Raw genomic sequence first — 20,625 nt, 5'->3', positions numbered from 1 at the left:
AGGTGAAATATTGACTGGAAATATAGGTGAGGACCCCAATAGCATTGCACCATCAGTTTTCCAGGACCTCCCAGCCTACTCCACTCCCATGGCCCTTCTGCTGAAAAGATGCTCTTACATGTCTAGAGTTCCTCTAGAGCAGGGTGGCCTCTCAGCAACATTTGAAGCAAGGTGGTGGGCCTTGGGGAGGAGACGTGAGTGTTCAGACAGGGTGCTGGAGTCCTTCCACCTCCTTTGGGAAGGAGATGGGAGGGCTCTAGGACCCTCCCAGAGCCTCATGCCTTCTTCCCAGAGCCCAATGCCTTGCTTAGCTGTCTTTGGCAAGGCAGTGCAAGGACTGGTGAAGGGTGTGTGTGTGTGTGTGTCAAATTTTGGCCTGGCTCCCCCTATGTGACAAGGCAGTGTGCAAACCACAGATTCTGTGACAAAGGACTCTTGTGGCCCACTTAGTATGAAAATTTGGACCGCCATGTGCTAGAGCATTGTTGAATGAGGCACCATGTACTGCAGACAGAAGGGAAAGCTGGCTAGCTCCATGTGCACACACGTAAACATTCTGTTCACATGACTTGACCTCTTTGGATCCCAAGTGCATTAATGGAACACTGGAGTGAGAAAATGGACGAGCTATAGAGGGCTAACTGAGTGACCCAAGTTCCTTCCAGCCCTGTCCTCCCGCTGAGTTCACTTTGGATCCTGCCTGCCTGCTTCCAGCCTGGCCCTCGTTCTACTACTGGCTTTTCTTCCATACTTTGCATTCTTCTGCATATAGAAATACAGCAAAATTACTGTTGTTCAGCCAGTCCTCTCCTTAACTTCAGTCCACAAGCTTTTGGACAGGGAACATGCAATCATGAGCAGCTTTTTGACATCAGTATGTTTCCATTCTCCTTAGATCCCATAAACCTCCCTGAGCTTCACCTCTTTCGTCTCTCCCCCTGCCCCACTTCTGAGCCACAGAGGCCGTTCTCTGCCAGCCTCTCACAAAGCGGCTCCCTAAGAGATGAATCATTGGGTTGGCTGTCTTGTGTATTTTGGATCTGGTCTCTCTGCCTTCCTTTAATATAGTGACCAGATTTGCACACACAATTACAAAAGAGGCCATCCAGCTGCCTCGCTGGATGCCAAAGTAATAATGCCTGTGGGTTTGTGCTCCATACTTCTTCATACATGCCCCTAGATCTTGTTTGCCTTTCCTAATGCTGCCAGATGTTGCTTGGATGGGTTTCCTAGCATGTGGTAGCGAATGTTACCCTGCCAGTGATTTTTAACAAATTTAAGCAACTTTTAATTCACTGGGCTTTTGGCTCTTCACTGGGCCAAAATAGACATTACACACAGATGCATGTAATGTTGCCATCACAGCCCTTTTTAAATAAGAAAAGATGTTTCAAGAGTGTGCAGTCAGGTCCGGAGAAGTTTGCAGCGTCTGTGTGTGCACCCCATCCATGACCACCATTTCCCAACCCCACATCATGGGCAGCTCCCCACCCTCACAGGGTTCAAAGAATTGTAGAGTTGGAAGGGACCACGAGGGTCATCTAGTCTAGCCCCCTGCAATGCAGGAATCTTTTTGCCCAATGTGGGGCTCAAACCTGCAACCCTGAGATTAAGAGTCCCTTGCTGTACCAGCTGAGCTATTCTCACTGTCTAAAGGAGAGAAGCTACTTGGCAGATCTGAAGCAGGGAAATGGCTGGCCAGGCTTAGTCATCATCGTTTCTGGTCCAGATTGCCTCTCCAGAAATTACTTTTCCTGTTTAAGTTGGTCATTGGTTTAATTTTACATATATCTGTATGAAACATATAATTTGGCCCTCAGGACTTTATGTACATCATGCATGTAAAGCACATTTAAAGCATGACCCCCAAAGAATCCCAGAAACACTCATTCAGTAAGGGTACTGGGAATTGTAGCTGTGTGAAGGGTGAACTGCACTTCCCTGGGTTCTTTGGGGGAAGTTTTGTGCATTAAGTGATACATGTTTTACTGAGTCGGACCATCTATCAATGTAGCTTTATATTGTTTTTATTGACTGGAAGCAGCTCTCTGGATTTTCAGATGGGTCTCTCTCTCTCCCAGTTGTATCTGGAGATGAATTCTGATAATCTGCCATTCAACTACAGCCCTTTCTGTTACAACTTTTCTATTGGAATGCCTACCTATACCACTGAAGATAAGTCCTATTGTCACTTTCCATGTTCATACTCTTGTTGGCAAGAAAATCTGGCTCCCGTAATAAGAAAACTAACTTGTTTTTAAAATATACTAAGTCAAACAATGTGACATATGCTTACTGAACTCAGAAAACTGCATACATGCATATTTTTTTTGCAGAATTTGGATTCTTCTTTTTGGCAGAAAGCAATGTGGTGGCAGGAGGAGAGGTGTTAGTAAATAAGGAACATTTGGAGCCTATGGATAAAGAAACAAAGAGTCTAGACTGTTAAGGAAGCAGATGTTCCACTCCCCAAATGCTGGAACTCCCTACAAACTCTAAACATGATCTAAGTCCTTTGTGCACTGTATGCCATCACTAGCCCCATTATTTTTTTTGGGTAGTCGAGGATTTGGAAATTTTATTAAATAAATAAATAGATGGTAAATGGTAAGAGAATATACTCCAGCTGTGTGGGCAAAGGGGTGAATTCATCTCACAAACGATTCAATGATTTGAAACTGTCATCTGCTTTGATTAGTTGGAATAATGTCATAAAGAAAAATGTAAAAATAAAGGAATGTTGGCGTATTCCAGCAAAAATGGAAAAGAAAGCGGAAATTGCTGCAGTTGGTGTGTTTGTCTGTGGTCAGAAATTGGAAATCAGCCAAGTGAATTAACACCATTGTTTTCCTTCACATCATCATCACCCTCCCCATGCAAATGATACGTGATTGATGACTTATTAAAGATTGTTATGATATTTCCTTTACATTGAAATGAATGCAAGTTGTGCAAGTCACATAAATAGTTACATATGTTATGGTAAGTTACATAACTTATGTTAATTAGCAGGCAGTGAGGTAAATAAAGAAATACTTGTTGGAAACTGAACTGCAGCGAAACAGAAATGGTGCTGATTGTGGCAAATACAGGTTGGCATGGAAATCGCTTCCTTTTGAGTGGTTGAGTCTCTTTTATGCTTTGCCCACCTTCTTGTCTGTATGACATTGCCTTTTAACTCTGCATTCTGTCATGTTATTTTAATTTTTGCAAGTTGTTCTGTGATGGTTGTGGGAAATGACTCATAAACTGAATGAACACATATAGTAATAATAGCCTTCTCTTTCTGTTGCAGACCTCTTGACAGCCAAGGAGTACCACTGCCTCCTGCAGCTGCTTTGCCCTGACTTCCCCATGGAGCTTACACAGAAAGCAGCAAGGTGAGCACTCCTTCAGCAATTAGATCTGTGGTTATTTCCTACAGCGAGAATCAGCTCCTGCTTTATACTTGGGTAGAAAAAGTGCCTGTACTGAAATAGTGTTGGCACTGCCAGTTGTGCATGGTGCATATGCAATTTGAATGATGCAGGTTGCCTATGATAAACACAGACTTGGGGACACAAGTCTTTCCTGATCACTGCTTTTGTGTTCAATACAGGGAAGCCCAGCCTTGCAAACAGGAATGCTTTACTGCTGTCGGTACCCATTTAAACTTGAATGCTTTTAGTACCCTGACTTAAAACAAAGAATGAATACTGAACTGTCTCTTAAAATTGCAGTATTTGCGATAAGCAATATGTTTACTTTGGGGGTTTGTACTGCATGTTTTGGTTTAATATAAAGGGATCTGTTTCAGAGCTGAACCTCATGTTCAAATTCTGGGAGAAGGGGGAGGGGAATGGGTTTTATTCTTGATCCACTTTCAGTCTGAAATCTTCCAAGGAATAGCTCCTCTGGTCTCAGTTCCAAACCCTTATGGACTCCAGACTGATATGCGAGATTCCCCAGGCATCCTGTTGACATCCAATGATCGAGTAATCTAAGCAATTTTGGCAAAGGGTAGCCTGACATATCTCTGGCTTAGATACCGCAGTTGGGGCAGAGTCTATGTTGAATTGGATATGGGCAGATTTATCTGTAAAGTCGCTTGAAAACAAGTCACAGTTGGTGTGCTGATAGATTCAAACCACTTAAGAGATATTCTGTCAAGCAAGCAGTATATTAATTTTGTTTAAATAAATAAAATAAACTACTGAACACGAAAAGCATGCAAACTGAGTGTGGGAGGCTGTCATACTAGATCAGTGGTTTTCAACTGTTTTATCTTCAGGAGTATGTTTCCATGTTGCCTTGTCTCCTGAAGACCGTCAAGGTAGCATAGACTCTTAATCTCAGGTTCATGGGTTCGAGCCCCATGTTAGGCAAAAGATTCCTGCATTGTAGGGGGTTGGAATAGATGATCCTTGGGGTCCCTTCCAACTTGACAATTCTATGATTCTATGAGGAACTTAAGGGAGGCTTCTTGGCCATTACTAATCTTCTCATGAAGAACCCTCCAAAGAACCACCAGGGCTTTTCCAGAACCCAGTTGAAAGCCACTTTTTAAGAGTCTAATAGACATAAAGACAATGTCAATAGCAAGAGGATCTGCCTTTTGGTTCTCAGCAGAATTAGGTATGGCCTTAAGGGAATTGACAAGACAGGGAGTGCAAAGTTTGCCTGCTGCAGCAGGCTCTATGAATCACGAGACGCTTTCTGCAATGCTCTAGCATCTTACTCAACATGCAAAAGGAAAAAAAATTAAGGCACATGTCACCTTTATTGTCACTGCTGGTTTAATCAAGAGCCAGTTAGTAGAGTATTAAGAGCTGGCCTGTGAAACCTGGGTATTAATCCAATGAACTCACCGGCTGACTTTAACCAAGTGAGCAAGTCAGCTGTGTTTCAGTTCAGTTTGCAAAGTGACTTGAAGACTTGAAGTTCACCGTGTGCTATAACCTGAAAGAGAATTTCATGAAAATGCTTTACCATTGGTATCTAACACCTTCAAAACTGGCTAAAATGTATAAAACCAAGCATTTGTTGGAGAGGCAGAGGGCACGATGATCCACATTTGGTGGAACTGTAAAAAAATTAAATGATTCTGGGAAACAATATACAATGAGCTTTAAAAGATTTTTGAAATTTCCTTTGCAAAAAACCCCGAAGCCTCTCTGCTGGTTATAATGAATAATGATATTCTGAAAAATCTAAGGAGAATTTTCATGTATGCAGCAAGAATTTTAATAGCTAAAGGATGGAAAGGAGAATCTGTTCACACTAAGTTGGATTGGCAGGCAAAAATGCTAGAATACACAGAATTAGCAAAAACGACAGGAAGAATGAGAGATGATACAGAACAAAGGTTTATTAGACAATGGGACATTTACAGAGTATACCTAAAAGAGCATTGTAAACATCTAAATTCTCTGGCAGGTTTTGATTGACCCCTGCATGACAGTAGGAAATTTTAGAAAACCAAGACAATTTGAGACAATTTATGAGAGACAATGGAAAGTGTGCAGCTGATAATGTAACCCAGGAAACACGATGGGGTGATCGGAAGTCATAATGGAATCTGTGATGTATGAATTTTCTTTTCTTTTTGTAATTTGTATTGATCTTGGATTGTTTTTGTTGATTGTTTTTTGCAAAATTAAAAAAGCATTTAAAAAAGAAAAGAAAAAAGAAATTAATAGCGGCCTACCTCAGAAGCTGATTGCAAGGATAAATAAGAATTTTTGCCAGGAATAACTTCATTGGTCCACAGTCTTCACAATGCAAGCTATAAGTCTGAATACATAAATCTGAGATGAGGCGCAGTGCTGAAGATTGTGTCAAGGAATTTAATCTGCAAAGCCATTGTAAACCTGAGGCCCCACTGAAGGGGGGCAGGCTTCGCACAACTCCTCTGTTGTGTGCTTGTGCCTTGGAGACAGACAGGCTGGGGGCTTTGGGACGGCAGGTGTGAGAGAAAAATGAGATCTGTGTCTGAGGCACCCCGGCTCAGGTGGGAATGATCTCACTGCCTTTGCTCTTCTGGGTTTGAGAGCTTCCTTGCGCTAACAATTTGCTCTCACCCACGCAGCTAATCAAGGGAAGTTACTTGATATACTGCCTTAAATCTGAAGCTGGTTTTGCCTCTCCTTCCTCTTCTATACCTTCTGATACTCTTGTCTGCATTTTTCTTGTAGTTTCCCCCTACTTGTACATCGGAAGCCCCTGGGCTGACGATGGGCCATTAGTGTCACCAGCTGGACAGATCGTTTTTTCCCAGGCAGCTGGCTCTTCGATTCAGTATCGGCAAGCAGGCTCATGCTTGTCACTTCCCCTGCCAACCAGGATTCTTGTTCCTGCTTTCAAGTAGGATATAACTTAACGCTTACCATCAGTCCACTCAGTGACAGCACCTATCGATAAGCTTTGGGGGCTATGATTTCATAGGCAGGCATCGTTCATAATCCAGCAGGCCTTTTGGAATCCTTGAAGCTGCATGGCTGAGATGATTTCACAGGGCAGCCAGCTCTTTGGAGGCCTGTTGCTATGTGCTGATAACAAACAGTATGAAAGAAAGAGGTCACATAGACGTTGGGGCAGAGAGGAGAGGCAGCCGCAATGAAGAAGAGAACGAGGTGTGATCCAGCATCTTTAAACACAGGTTGGCTCCATTCGTGGGGTGGCATCTAAAGGGGCAAATGGTAGGTGAGTGGTGAGCTGTGAGCTGCCTGCCCACTGCTCCCATCCCTCCCCCCAGTCCCTCTCTCCAAAGACTTTCCTTCTAGTCACCTTCTGATACAGGGAGTAAGCCTGGCTGCTAGAAAAACTGGGAGAGAGGTTGTGTGTGTATTTCTCCAGGAGGGGGTGATGGCGAGTGGGGGAGTTCCAAGAACCCTCACCCATGTTCCCCTTTGGCCTTATGAATCACACCCCACCCCACATGAAAGGGGCAGACACAGACCCATCTTTAAAGATGCAGGTCTCCTGCTTCACGTGCAGTCTGGGCCTCCATCTCTTGTGACGAAACCAGAGAGAACTGGGCTAGTTCCCACATGCGCCGGTGAGTTCCCTGCAAGGTATCGGCCACAGGCAGTTTGGAGGCTTTCATCTTTGGCAGTGATATGTGACATAGACCTGCTTTGATTTGTGGGTTATCTGGTTAGAAGCAAAATATTAGGACTTGCAGCAGAATTGCAGGCGCCCATATACTGTGCCTAACTCACTCTTTTTTTAGCAATGATTTGTGCCTGCTGGTTAATATTAGGCTTTGCTCATATTAAGTGCTCTCTGCATGGGCTCCCAGTCCCATAACAGGAGTGATCAGGAAGAATGGGGAGCCTGGACACAGACATGAGCTGATCCAGCTTGGCTCGAAGAGCAGGGGCCATTCTGTCTCCGGCATCATCGAAACAGTGATGGGCTGTGTCCCACACATCAGCTGCTCGTAACCTTGAAACTACCTGAAGTCAGCCCTTCCCAGAGGGTGTGGTGGCAGAGGTGTGAGAGAAGTCTGCTTAGTGCCGGGCAGTTCCCTCAGTTCTGATCTCAGGGGTGGGTCAGCAACAAAACACCCAGTGTCAGGTAAGTTAGGTAAGTTAGTTATTCAAAGAAATCAAAACAGCTCAGTCCTAGTGGTCACAGCAACCCTTCCCAGTAGGCCTAGCCCCAACGAAGCAGTTGTGAGGACTGAAGGTTCCTTCTCCATCAGCCTACAGCTCCTCTGCCTGGTCTCTCTTTGCTCCGCCCTCCTCATTCCTCTTCTTGTTCTGGGAGACCAGGGGGAAGGGGAGCTGGTCACAGATGGAGGGAGAGCTTTGCTGGCTTCTTCAGCAGCCTGCCTCCACTTTGCCTCTTGACCTCCCCCCGCCCCTGATTCTGGATTCCTGTCTGTCACAGCCGCTTCCTGCTCAATAAACCCTGTTACCTCTTCAGCTTCCAACACCTCCTCCTCCCAGTCTGCCCCCCTCTTCTCCCTCCAACCACTCATTGTCATCCCACCACCAATCCCCTGGCTCTGAGCCTTCTTCCCCTGGAGGGGGTGCCTCCCTCCCCCCCCCCCCCGCATCCAGCTAGTCCATAGCAGATGAGGAGCTTTACCAAGACCCCTCCCTGCATCTGTTCAAAGGAATGATCAGATTTCAGCTATTTCAACAAGGGCCTTGATGACATTGTGCTGATTAACAAACATTCCCCACCCCATAATATACGCTTGACAGTTTCAACTTGTTGCTGCTGAAAAGTAGGCTTGCTGGGGTTTCATATCATGGCCAATTTCTGTCTGTGACACCCGCTGACTTAGGGCCAAGCTAGATGTTCATTTAATGGGTAGTATACAGTGATGGAGCTTATTTTTCCCTAATGAATTACAGGGGTGTGTGATTCTTACTAGGAAGCCAGAACACGGGGTGTGGAGGGAGGCTTATTTCTTCACTCCTTCTCCATGGTTGGAAGAGAGGTTCCTCCCACCCCTCAGCAGCTAGCAACCTTAGGAAAAAAATGTCCCCATTAGCAGACTCTACTTTCACAATATGCTGAAGGAAGGAATTGATAAAATGGATGGATGGAGGAAGAGGGAACTTAACTTACAGAAAAGCAGAGTCAGACTACCACATCTGATCTACAACATGCCTTATTTTCAACTTGTAGTCCTTCTGTCACCTCTGTGTTTCCTTAGTTTTTGTCATGAACTATAAGCATTAAATGAGTGCTCCACAATATGCAAAGCATCACCCAGGCGCTGTAACCTTGTGCTTGGAGTGCAATATGAAAAATAGAAAGGGAAGGATGAGACGTTTCTCCTCCCCCTGTCCACAAACATCTGTTTTCTAGAGAGTTCGTGCCTGTCCATTTCCATCTCCAGGATGTCGCCATAAATTAGGACCACGTCCCTTTCTTTTGGCTCCTGCCCTTCCTCAGATTTTCCTCCCATTCAGCTCTTTAGGAGAAGCATAAACATGTCCCTGGCAGTGCTTTACAGGTTGCTTCAGCTGTGCAGCCAGCAGTTCACTTGGGGAAATACCTCTGTTGCTCACCCTCTTCTTAAGCAACTGGGCCGGCTCTACCCACTACTGGTCTTCTCTGGAGAACAGACACTCGGGCCAACTGGAGCCGGAGACCCAACACCAAAGGACACCTGCTTCCAGCTAGGTGCTTCCTCAAGACACCTTCTGGCGTAGCTTTATGGTCTTCCCTTAATTTAGCTTCCTCAAATACCTTTGCAGAGCTTCAGACAACTATCACAGCCTTCCAGCACTTCTAGAATTGGGGCGGGGTGGGGGGAGAGAAGGAGTGCCGACTCCATTAAGGGTCAGACCTTGAATTCACCACTGAAGCTCAGCATGACTTCAGTGCCCCTGGCTTTTTCTTCACCCTCTTTCTTCCAGGAGCAGAGATTTCCTGGCATCTGCTTTTCAGCTGCCTTCACTGGGGCTACCTGAGGGGTGCGAAGCTTTGAGGCACCGAAGCAGCCTGTAGCACTTCCAAGGGCTTGAAGAGCGGTTTTGGATGCCAGAGGCTGCGCTGCATTGCCTGGGAGATGGAAGATGCTCTGCCTTCCAGCTTCAAAGCCATCTCCTTGATGTGGCCACCGACAATCTCCATAACGTGCTTATTAGTGGGAATTAAGAACTGGAGCTGCTGCCGCTCTAGACAGCGGGAGGAGGAGGAGGAGGCGGTTTCTGGGACATAATAAATAAAACAGAAGCACTTCGACATCTTCAAAGGGTTTTGTTTTAAATAGTGGCTTTTCTCCTGGGGACCCTCTTAGCCGTAGCCTTTCTTCTTGGCAATAATTAATTCAAGCTGCTCTGTGTGCTTGAATTTGCCTCACTGAACTGAGCTGGTCCGAGTGGCGGAGAGGGAAGCCTTTCCCGCAGATGCGTCCGGCCGCCTTCCGTCTCCTCCTCCTGCTCAGCTTCTGTGAGCCTCTTCCACCAGTTGGAGCAACCCAGGACTGATGACTTCTCTCTGGATTATAAGGGAGTCCTAGTCCCAAACCCTCCCCAGTAAAAGGCATTCCTGCTCTGAAGGATACAGTTCGCTCTGTGTTAGAACCATATGAACGGACAAATGCTGGAGGATGTTTGCCAAAGCCATGGCAGAGCTTACTGTTTATGGAAGCAAAATGAGTTTTCACCCTATTTGACCCTGCGTGTTTTATGAAGAGCGAATTGTATATCTGTAGGTAGGTGCGTTCGTAGGCTGTGATGTGGGCCCAGCTGCCCTAACAGGATCTCTTTAGGCTGGGATGGCTGAGCTGGTACAGCATGAGACTCTTAATCTCAGAGTTGTGGGTTTGAGCCCCACATTGGGCAAAGGATTCCTGCATTGTAGGGGGTTGGACTAGCTAGCCCTAGTGGCCCCTTCCAACTCTACAGTTCTATGATTCTTGTCTATCCATTCTCAAGTTCAGCTCCCATTCGTGTATTTCGTGCATGGAGTCTTTATATGGACAACAACTGGCAAACAGATGCAAACCAAGAGCCATGCCAGTGTTTTTCACCAAGTAGGAAGCATAAAACACAAATGATAGTTCCATGTGCCCTGCAGAACCCACTAAACAGATGTGGGGCCCCAAACAATGCTCTCCCCACAAAGTGCTCCCTTCTCCCTACTCATAGTAGTGAGCAGCCCAGACTTGAGAGATGAAGGAAACAAAAGGATTATTTCCTGAATCCTTCATAGGAGCATCCCAGGTTTAGCTTTCATCTTGTTCTGCTAGTTTCATAAATATCAATGCTATTTGGAATAGCAGCATAAATCGGCACAGTAAAGCCCTTTTCTTTCCTGCTAGCATTAGCTGTGTTTGTCCAAGGTCAGAACAGGAGGAATTTGTTGCTGCAATCTTGTCTTCATTTTATCCTTTATGTGTAGAGTACTTGGCCATTATTGCTAAACCAAGATAGCAGAAGGCAATGTGTCCTTCATTCTTTTAGGATTCCAGATTGTGCTGTCAGAAAATGTTGATTCTGTATCTTACATGCATGACATTTTTATTTCGTACTGGCCAAGGCAGGACTGATACTTGTGGGTTTCCAAAGTTTAGGTGTCAAGAAGCCCCTCCATCACCACCTTTTTAGGAACAAGTGAAATAAGTTAAGAACCTCCTTCCTTAAAAGCACCCAGTCTCTTGGAGGCAGCTCAGCTCTCAATGTTTCATTTCCATTTCCACAGGGTTCTAATGTTGCATCCACACACCATGAAATCAGATAGATCCAATAGCCACGCTTGTCTGTTTTAGGAGAAGCAGTCTCAGGGCACCTTAAAGATTTAGCCAGTGTATAACAAAACAACTGAAGCCAGAGGTGGTGAACCTGTAGCCTTCAAGCTAAATTTGTGTGGTTGGTGGGAGCGCAGAGAGCAGGAGGAAGGAAATCGTGTGTGTGTGTGTGTGTGTGTGTGTGTGTGTGTGTGTGTGACTGGGAGAGAGCCAAAACAGATGGAGTGATGGAAGACAAGGAAGCCCTTGACATGTGATCAGTTTAGACCTCTGGCAGTTTAGACCTCTGTTCATTCATTCCCTGGCAGCCTGCTGGGTGGAGAGAGAGGAAAGGTGTGCCTTTGCCCCACTTTTGGCTCTGCCTCCCATCTCCTGCTTTGGGAAATAGGCAGAGGTAATTCCTAGGATTCCAGTCCGTGGAAGCTTGTGCATCTGTTCTAATCTATAAAGGGCTGTGACCTACTTTGTGAGTTCATTTTGTGACTCTGAGGAGTCCTTGCTCTCTTCCTGTGAACTTGACCTCAGCTGAGAGTTACCTGGCATAGCAACTGGTTGTTGCTGAGCTATCTGTCTCTCCTTCTCCATTCCAGGATTGTTCTCATGGATGATGCTGTGGACTGCTTGATGTCTTTTTCAGACTTCCTGTTTGCCCTCCAGATCCAGTTTTACTACTCAGGTGAGCCCATTCTTACTAACCTTGTCTCTCTTACTACAGTGACCCATTTAGGATTGTAGACTCTGGACTTAGCAGCTTCACACCATTGCCCACCCCCCTTTTTTACATGGTAATATGTATTGCTTCACTTACTTCAAAACGTGATAAGCCAGCAGCCCTGCACTTCACTCTGCTGAGTGTGGCCCTGCCCTCATGGTGCCCCTGTCCTCCTGCACAGCTACATTAGACAGGACAAATATGGCAGGAGTGTGGGCAACACAGGCCAGGAAGCCTTGTCCTGCGACGCAGATCCTCCTGATAGAGAACTGCATGGGAAGGTCACTCATTCTACACACTCCTGAGCCAGAGAGGCACTTCGGACACAACTCATTTCCAGAAAAAACTGACGTTAAAGCATGAAAAGTACATGTGGCTCCTCCTCATGTGTGAACTTTGCATCCATTTCACTGCATATTTATTATTATTATTGGTTTTTATATATTTCTACCCACTCCTTTAAAGGCAAGCCCTCACAAGGTGGCTTTTGAAAAACAATGGACAAATAATACAGTGGTACCTCAGGTTACATATACTTCAGGTTACATACGCTTCAGGTTACAGACTCCGCTAACCCAGAAATAGTGCTTCAGGTTAAGAACTTTGCTTCAGGATGAGAACAGAAATCGTGCTCTGACGGCACGGCGGCAGCAGGAGGCCCCATTAGCTAAAGTGATGCTTCAGGTTAAGAACAGTTTCAGGTTAAGAACGGACCTCTGGAACGAATTAAGTACTTAACCCAAGGTACCACTGTGAAAACACATGAGATAAAAGCATATACAGGGGGTCCAGCTTGAAAAATAAGAAACTCAGTGAAATAAAGAAGTCTTTAGGGTCTGCTTAAGGACGACAAGAAAAGGGGAGAAGCAGTTCTTCTACAAGTGTGGAGCTGACACTGAAAAGGCCCTGTTTTTGGTATTTGCCAACCTTAGTAGGAGGTCCTTATCCTGGGTAGGTTCATATGGGTGTAGGCAGCACTTCAAATAATCTGGTCCTAAACTGTTCAGGGCTTTAAAGGTTACTACCAGTTCTTCCCACTGAGCCCAGAAACAAATGGGTGGCAAGAGCAACTGATGCAAAATCAGTGTGATGTGATCAAACTGTCTACTCCCACAAGCATTTTGGCAGCTGAAGTTTGTAGCAGCTGAAGTTTCTGGACTGTCTCCAAAGGCAGTCCTATATGCAGATCACTGTAGTAGTTTAGTCTGGATGTGACCAGTGCATGTGTAACTGGGGCCAGCTCCACTTTCTCCAGACAAGGCTGCAGTTGGTGATTGAACCCAAACTGATAGAAGTCACTCCCAGCCACTGAGGTCACCTCCATAAATAACACTATGCCCAGGAGCACCCCCAAACCACACACCTGATTCTGTGTAACCCCATCAGAAATCTGTTGTGAACAAACCTCCAGTGATAGGTGCACCCACCATACCTGAACACTGGCCATGCTGCCTCAGATTGCATTGTAACCCAAAACACCTGGAGAAGAAAAATATCAATATACAACCAGCACAACTGCAAATAGGCATCATGTACATGGTTTTCTCACATCTTCACAAAAACCCTTTACATGTAGCAAATTCAAAATGCTTGAAGCAGCCCCAAGTATTTTATTTCTGGAAAGCAGTTTCCTTTCTAATAGTAACCAGCGAGAGAATGGGTCTGAGTGAAGACTCTAGCACCTGTCAGGGGGAAAAACCCTGAAATTTGGGGACAGTGTATATTCATGGTAACCGTGTGGAAATGCCTGTTTACATTTTATTGCTTCTGAGAGATGGAATCGTGTGCTAAATTCCTTGTCCTGCTTCATCCTTACGACATGCCTCTCTGTTGTTTATCTCTGGGCAGGGATGGAATCCAAATGCACAGCAGATAATGAACCCCTCTCTGTCACTCTCTCCTGCGTGAATGGGGTCTATTTCAAGTATGCAGCATGTTCTGAAAGCTGCTCTAAACTCTGGACCTTCAGGATAACCTTAGAAAGCCACCCATCTTCGTGACGCATCATAGCCTTCCAGGCTTTTGTTGTGTGCGTAGAGGTCAGCAGACACAGACCACAGGTCACCACTTCCATGCTCATCTGCGCACGTCCGCTTTCCAGGCTACCCTACCAGTCCACATGCATGCAAACCACTCAGTGTGGAATCTCCATCTGTAAATGGCTGACCAGGTCCATAAACAAACTTGTTTAAATTTAGATTCTGGGAGTAAACAGCGGGGAAGCTTTGGAGCCTGGGGGAAAATGCTTTCGGCCAGCTTCTCCCCCTAACCTTCCCTTTGGACCCTGTATTGTGTTTACTTTGGATTTGTGCTGAAGTACACTGGGCTGCAGGCTGGAGACTGCTTGACCCAACTCCCTTGCCTCCTCCAACAATTCCAAACAGCTTCTTCCTAACTTGGGTGGTGTTTATCTCTGTGACCGTGGAAGTTAGCGTGTTTAAGAAGCTAGTCTGATTGGGTGGCCTTGACTTTCACTCTCCTTCGTAGAATCAAAGTTGGAAGGAATTTTTCTTAAAAAGCACACTCAAAGAGCAGGACCAGCAATTCATCCACAAGATTTTCAGAGGTGGCCCTGTGAAATCCTCTTGTGGCTTTCCTGTCCCATCCTGAAAAGGCTAAGTGCTAGGCTGTGTCACTACGGCACAGAGGTTGCCAGTGTGATTTCCTCCCAGATGTTGTGGGCTACAGCACCCACCAGCCCCAGCCAGCATGGCCAACGGCCAGGGATGATGGGGCTGCTTTTTTTTTTTTAACAATTCTAGACCACCCTTCATCCGAGGATCACAAGGCAGTTTACAATATGAAAACACAAAAATACATACCATAGTATTAGTCCAAAACCATGTGAAGGGGACCATGTTGACGTCCCCTGCACTAAGGCCTTTTGGGTCACCTCCTCACATAGTAACACAGGTAAAATCACAGTATTGCATGCTCTAAGGCTTCTTTGTCAGTATCATGCATAAGTAACTGCAGGAGGAAGAATGGGATCGATTTGCTACACATGTCCCCAAGCCTGGAGAATTCCCATGTGTGCCAATAACCATGATTTCTAAGTTGCCTTTCTGTTTTTACAGAGTTTATTGAAAGCATGGCTGCCATCTATCAAGAGCTCTTGACGGGCAAGAACCCAAACACTGTCATTGTGCCTACGTCATCCTCTGGGCAGCATCGTTCGCGCCAGACTCTAAGTGAGTGCAGCCCGCTCGATGGGGTGGAGGCATCTGCATTTTACCAGTGCCTTGAGTCTCTGTGTGACAGGTCCAAATACAGGTAAGGCTTGTGACCGGCTAACATGAATAAACCATGGTTCATCTTTCCTACCTTGCAGGGAGGGGAGGGGCTCCCTGAAGTCGAGGCAAAGACACTCGTCACATCTAGGAACTGAGATGTGGCAAGTTGCCCTGTATCCTTAGCCCAATGCTGCCTCTCTGCTCTCTGAAACTAGCACAGCTAAATACCACTGATAGTTAGATGGGTGACAGAAATTATGATACCAGCTTCTCGAGGAGCACACAACTGCAAAAAGGCAGTTTTCCCTGTAACAAGTGAGCACGTTTTGAGCCTCCTCTTAACTCTGAGTTCTGCTAGAGGGAAGTGGTCTTTTGACTTAAGAGTACCCCAGTATTCTCAGGCCCATCTAGGGCATTTCAGACTGAGCGTGAAATAGGGCCCATTTCTCAAAAGAAACAGTGCTGACAGTATCCTTCCTTCAGTAGGAGAGCTATGCCAGCGCTGACAGAAATGGATTGCAGTACCTGCTGGTCAAAGTTGTTGGGAAATGCCCTTCACCTCCTCACATTAAAAGGCAATCATGGTTGCCTGTGGAGATTGATTATTTATTCATACCCTGCTTTATAGCCCCAAGACACTCTCAAAGCAGCTCACAGAAGATTCTCAAATCGAGTACAGAAGCAGGAATTGTACAGGGTCCACACAGAGCCAGGCTCGTCCAGGCATCATTTCCTGTCCTTGTCCTTCTTCCTTGATGCCATAGCAGGCAGCGGTCCTCCCCTGAGGCAAGGGAAGGGGACTAAGTGACTGGATCCTGTCAAGCCTATGGTGGAAGGAGTCTTCCCTTAATGGTAACATGCCAGGCGGCAGCTCCCACCAAAATCCCTTGAGGCAAGGGGGTGCAGCCCAATTCACACATGGCCAGAGGAGGAGGGAGTTATGGGGAGATTATTTCCTCCTGCGTACTTTTAAAAGACAGCTTCATGTTGCAAAGTGACACCTGATCCATCCCTCCATCCATAAGCTGAAATTGCTGAAACTGACCCAGCACAATTTCTTCCTGTGTTCCTCTCGTTTGCCTAGCTGTCCCCCATCTGCTATTGTGAAGGAAGTTCTGAGCAGTGTGCAGAGACTGACCTTCTATGGATTTCTGATGGCTCTTGCAAAGCATCATGGGATCAACAGAGCCCTTGGTAAAGAAAAGTCCCACCCTGTTTCTTCCCTCTCCCCTGCAATGATGTGGTCTAGGGAAGTTGACAGCGGGTTTTAAAGTGACCACTGAGAAAGATGCCTTTGCCGTGACCAAATATACCAGAAGAAAAATGTAGGAGCATTTTAGAAAGGTCCCTTTGGAGTAAAGAAACTTGGAATGAATCAGTCAAGAAAGGCAAGCGGGACAGTACAAAAAAATAAAGAAAAACCCTTCATTTAAACTGCTTTAATTCCTTCCAGTTGCCCAAAGACCACATCATGCATTATCTTTTAGTTGTAAAGTGTGACTGTGGCAGATGCGTGTTTGGAAACATGGGTTTCATACCGGTTTCCCTTGTCAGGCAGCTGTGACTGGCTGCAACCGTCTGCTGAGTATACATTTGTTGATTTGTTTCTGCAAAATGAGAGAAGTGGTTCTTAAATTAATTGTTTAATTCTTGGCCCAATCCTTTGTGGCCTGCACTGGATCAAATGAATTATGATTGGCTAAAGTGAGCCCATCAGATTTCACATTTAATCTCATGTATTCCTTTGTGCTAAATTTCTAGCTATTGTTGGGTTCTGTCCTATACAGTGGTACCTAGTGACTAGTACTAGTGACTTCTGAGTATCTTCAACCCATTGCAAGTCCCTGTACGAAGCTGCTTCTCTGTCCCTCTGCCCTCTCTTGTTTTCTGGCCCGTGTGAGCCGCCAGCCGAGGGTCTAAGTCACACACAGCCAGCGCTGCTCTCTCCCTCCCTGTGCCTCAGCCAGCCATCTGAGCTGCTAATGCTATCCTGGTGCAGGGCTGTTTACCCAGCAGCAAGGAGATTATATATCAAAGGGGACAGAGCATACAAGCCTGCAATCCCCTCTGCAAACAGGCTTAGGGAGACATCCATCCATTCACAGGAGGAAGAGGGTGCCTGGACTGTGCCCAGCCAGGTCTGCAAAAGCCACTTTCCAGTAAAGGTGCAAAGCCAACATATGGGCTGAGTAAGCCCTGCCCACTGCCATCGCTGTGCCATGCACAAAGTGCCTGGGTTTTCCCTTCCATTAAGGAAGGCCTGGCCTCTGGCCTCCTGCCAGCTTCCTGCCGAGGCCTCTCACAGGGAGGGGCAGCAGCCGCAAGTCGAACAGGTGCTCTCGTCTTGGCAAGGGAAGCCGGATTCTTCTCCTGGTGCCTTTTCATCTTCCCTGCACGCAGGCTGATTTGAATAGGCTTTGGTCTGCAGGGGATCACAGGCTCCCCAGAGCCCTGCAGCGAGGGCAGTTCCAGGCGAGGGCTGGGAGGCGCTTTCAGGCAGGGGCCTTGGAGAGGCGGCAGCCCTGCCATGACGAGAGACAGGGATTAGAGCACAGCGGATGAGTTTCTCAGGCAGATGGCAACGCCCAGCCTCACGTCAATATTGATTCACCAGTCCTCTAAGTGCTGCCTATTGACTCTCCCAAGAGATTCAAGCGTCCCAGGAGACTTTCTTACACATGCAGGAAGATGACCAGCATTTGGCTGGGTTCAGCTAATTGAGGCTGTGGAAGGCTGGCGGCAGGCGGGAGCATTTTCTTGGCTGCTGCAGGCTTCTGCCAGGAGTGCTGAAGAACCCCATTTCTTGTAGTGTCAGAGAACACAGGAAGTTGCCTTCCTGTGGTCAGACCATTGGTCCATCTAGTTTAGCGGCTCTCCCAGCTTAGCTCCCACCCCAAGCCACTACATCTTGCAAACATGCCTCCAGTACATTGTGGGAAGCAAAAAGGGTTAAGGCATTTTTTCTCCACCCCAAGTTGTCTCCTATCAATACTGCTTTGCAGCAAGGAAGCAGGCCATCAGGATTTCATTCTACACAATTGCGCAATTTCTGTGAAGACACAATGGAAAGACAGCAGCAAGGGTGCTTGCTTTCAGCTCCCCCCTCCAGACACCTCAGTGGGTTTATGTGTTAGATTTTCTATGAGGCATCCCTCAGAAGACAACAGCTGCATAGGCACCCTTGTTGCAAGTGGCCGAGATCATGTAGCTCCTTCTAAGCAAGAAAACAAGCAATAGAGCATGTAAAAGGTAATCAGTTAACATAACTGAGTATCCACAAATCTATTATTTTAAGAATTACAATTGTTAAATTGTTAAACTTTTAATAAATATCATTAAAAAAAAAAAGAGTACCCGCAAATCCCATTGTTTTGGGAAAGAGATTGACCAGCATCGCCTTGACTTAACTGCATGTTCTCAAAGGGATGCATCATCCACTCTGCAGAAGGCTCTATTTTGCATTATGAACTTAAGTGTTCAGCTGAAAAGCACACACACACAATGGGCATAGAAGTTGTCAAGTTCTTATGGCATATGGATGACAGCAGTTTTTGCTGAAGTGTCAGGCTGATCTTCACCTTGTTGCTTTTTTTCTCCTCCAGGTGCTCTCCCAGATAAGGCAGATCTGCTGCTTGACCCACATATGGATCAGGAACTGGAGAAACTGTAAGTCCCTTTCCAGCGGAGAAAGCAGAGTCAGGCAACATGTCCCTCTAGCTCAGTAGTCTACTCTGCAGTGCCTCTTCCTTCAAGGACATTTCCACCCCTGTCTGCAGATACCGGGGACTGAACCCGACACCTTCCATTTAAAAAACATGCATTTTGCCCCTGAGCTACAGGCACAGGTTATGCAGCAGGACTCCTCTTTGGATCCGTCTCAGCTCAGTGGTGCAGTTGATGAGACGGCAAATTGCCTTTTTAAGCAGTTACTGCTAATTGACATGGAGGACTGGAAGACTTTCCAGCCCAAGTCTAATCCCAACAAACAGCACCTGTGCAAGAGTGCAAAAGGTGTCTCACACAGCAGTTTGGCTAGCCACCTTAAGAGAGACCCAGAGGCTTCTAACTAAGCTGTGTCTTAGCTGTGCAAGTCAAGAGTCCTGTCACTTAAACAAGAGCAGTTTAGGAAGTGGAAACTAAATGCCAGCAGAGGAAGCTCTTGGCTTGTTGCAAACATAAAGTCTTCCATGCGGCAGAGGAGCCCTCTTGACGGCAACTTGCGAGCCACATCCCTTCCCCCATGTACTAGTGCACAAGATTCTGCAATGACAAATCTCTCAGCCCCATTTTTCTTCTTGCAGGGTAGCTCAGGTTTCCGGGCTCTCCCTTTCCAATTCCAACCCTGCCAGCGGGGATGCGACCAATGTACCTTCCCGCCCCTCTCTCCGACTCAGCTCCCCTTGGAGGCCTCTCCTCCACCGCCGGAAAATGGATGCGGAAAGCGACGGCTCCACCGAAGAGACAGATTCCTCTGAGAACTGATGGATAGATATGCATGGGAGGACAAGCTTATTTCCAGCCCTTGTAACTGAAGCCATGTAGGCGTTGATGAAACATAGCTGTTTAAGCACCTTCCTCCACAATCTCAACGTGTGACCTACTCCTTTTTACTCTTTATCAGTATTATAGCTCAGAGCTCCCTCTCAGCAAGGCACACCCCATTCTAACAAAAACTGTTGTTTTCTCCTCATACTGGCAGAGAAATTGGATGGCTAGGCCATGAAAGCTGACATCAGCTGCAGGGTTGGACTGCCCTCTGGTGGCAGGATAAGTCAAATTAGTAGAAACATTCTAGCACTAGGGCAAGAATCAATTCTAATCCCAAAACTATGCACTGTGAAACATTTTCATCCTCATCCAAGGATAGGAAATATACAAGATGAAGCCTGTAACTCAAAGCACTCTTCTTGTCCTCACGAGATTTATTTTACTTTCTCCTCCTGTATATGCCCTATCTGCTAGTCGGTTAGCTATTCCAATACCTTCCAAGTTTCACTTCAAAATTCAAACAAGTTAGTAAGACATGACCCCAGTTAAGTCACCAGATTTGAAATTTGGGGCTAAGCTTCCATACTTTGTGGGATGGCCATTGCCGATGAGCATTTTCAAATGCTTACTGGGCTCCATTGTAGGAGAAAGGAGTAGGGCATTATTTATTAATTTGCAAAGCTTTAAACTTTCCTGCAAACAAAGTATAATATATAGTAAATAAAGCATGTTGTAAAAGGCAAGTAATGTGTCTGAGATTCATTACAACCTTGAGGGAATGCGAAAGGTGACAATACTGCTCAAAACTCCACTGAATTATTGGTAAGTGTCTTCCTAGGGAAGGTACAAAGGTTTTTTAAAAAACAGTGTATTAATCAGACGGTGTTTCAAATCAGCTCATTTTTCATAAAGAAAAAATCAACACAAATTGGTAATCCTTTAAGGCTGCTTTCATACCCAGACTGTGTCCTCTTCACACCTCACCTGAAGTCTGCTAA

General features: G+C 46.0%; 1 protein-coding gene across 4 annotated transcripts in view; it reads left to right on the top strand.

The window, feature by feature from the left end:
• The window catches only part of CSTPP1 (centriolar satellite-associated tubulin polyglutamylase complex regulator 1), a gene marked incomplete at its 3' end in the record, with an annotated part of 139,550 nt that extends 119,180 nt beyond the window's left edge, over nt 1-20,370 (top strand). For 3 of the 4 annotated variants that reach the window (XM_081021303.1, XM_081021305.1, XM_081021304.1), the window contains 6 exons: nt 3,296-3,380; nt 11,785-11,870; nt 14,984-15,179; nt 16,224-16,333; nt 18,742-18,805; nt 19,441-20,370. In XM_081021303.1, the coding sequence (XP_080877429.1) occupies nt 3,296-3,380; nt 11,785-11,870; nt 14,984-15,179; nt 16,224-16,333; nt 18,742-18,805; nt 19,441-19,621 (722 nt within the window). Of the gene's footprint in view, nt 1-3,295; nt 3,381-11,784; nt 11,871-14,983; nt 15,180-16,223; nt 16,334-18,741; nt 18,810-19,440 lie in introns of those variants that run through there. The other variant, XM_081021306.1, reaches the window with a different exon arrangement.
• Nucleotides 20,371-20,625: the final 255 nt, after the last annotated feature.

This window comes from Podarcis pityusensis (genome assembly GCF_964106645.2).
Source record: "Podarcis pityusensis genome assembly, chromosome: 1".
NCBI lineage: Eukaryota > Metazoa > Chordata > Lepidosauria > Squamata > Lacertidae > Podarcis > Podarcis pityusensis.
The sequence above is the reverse complement of the archived record's forward strand: the minus strand, read 5'-3'. Positions and strand labels throughout refer to the sequence as shown.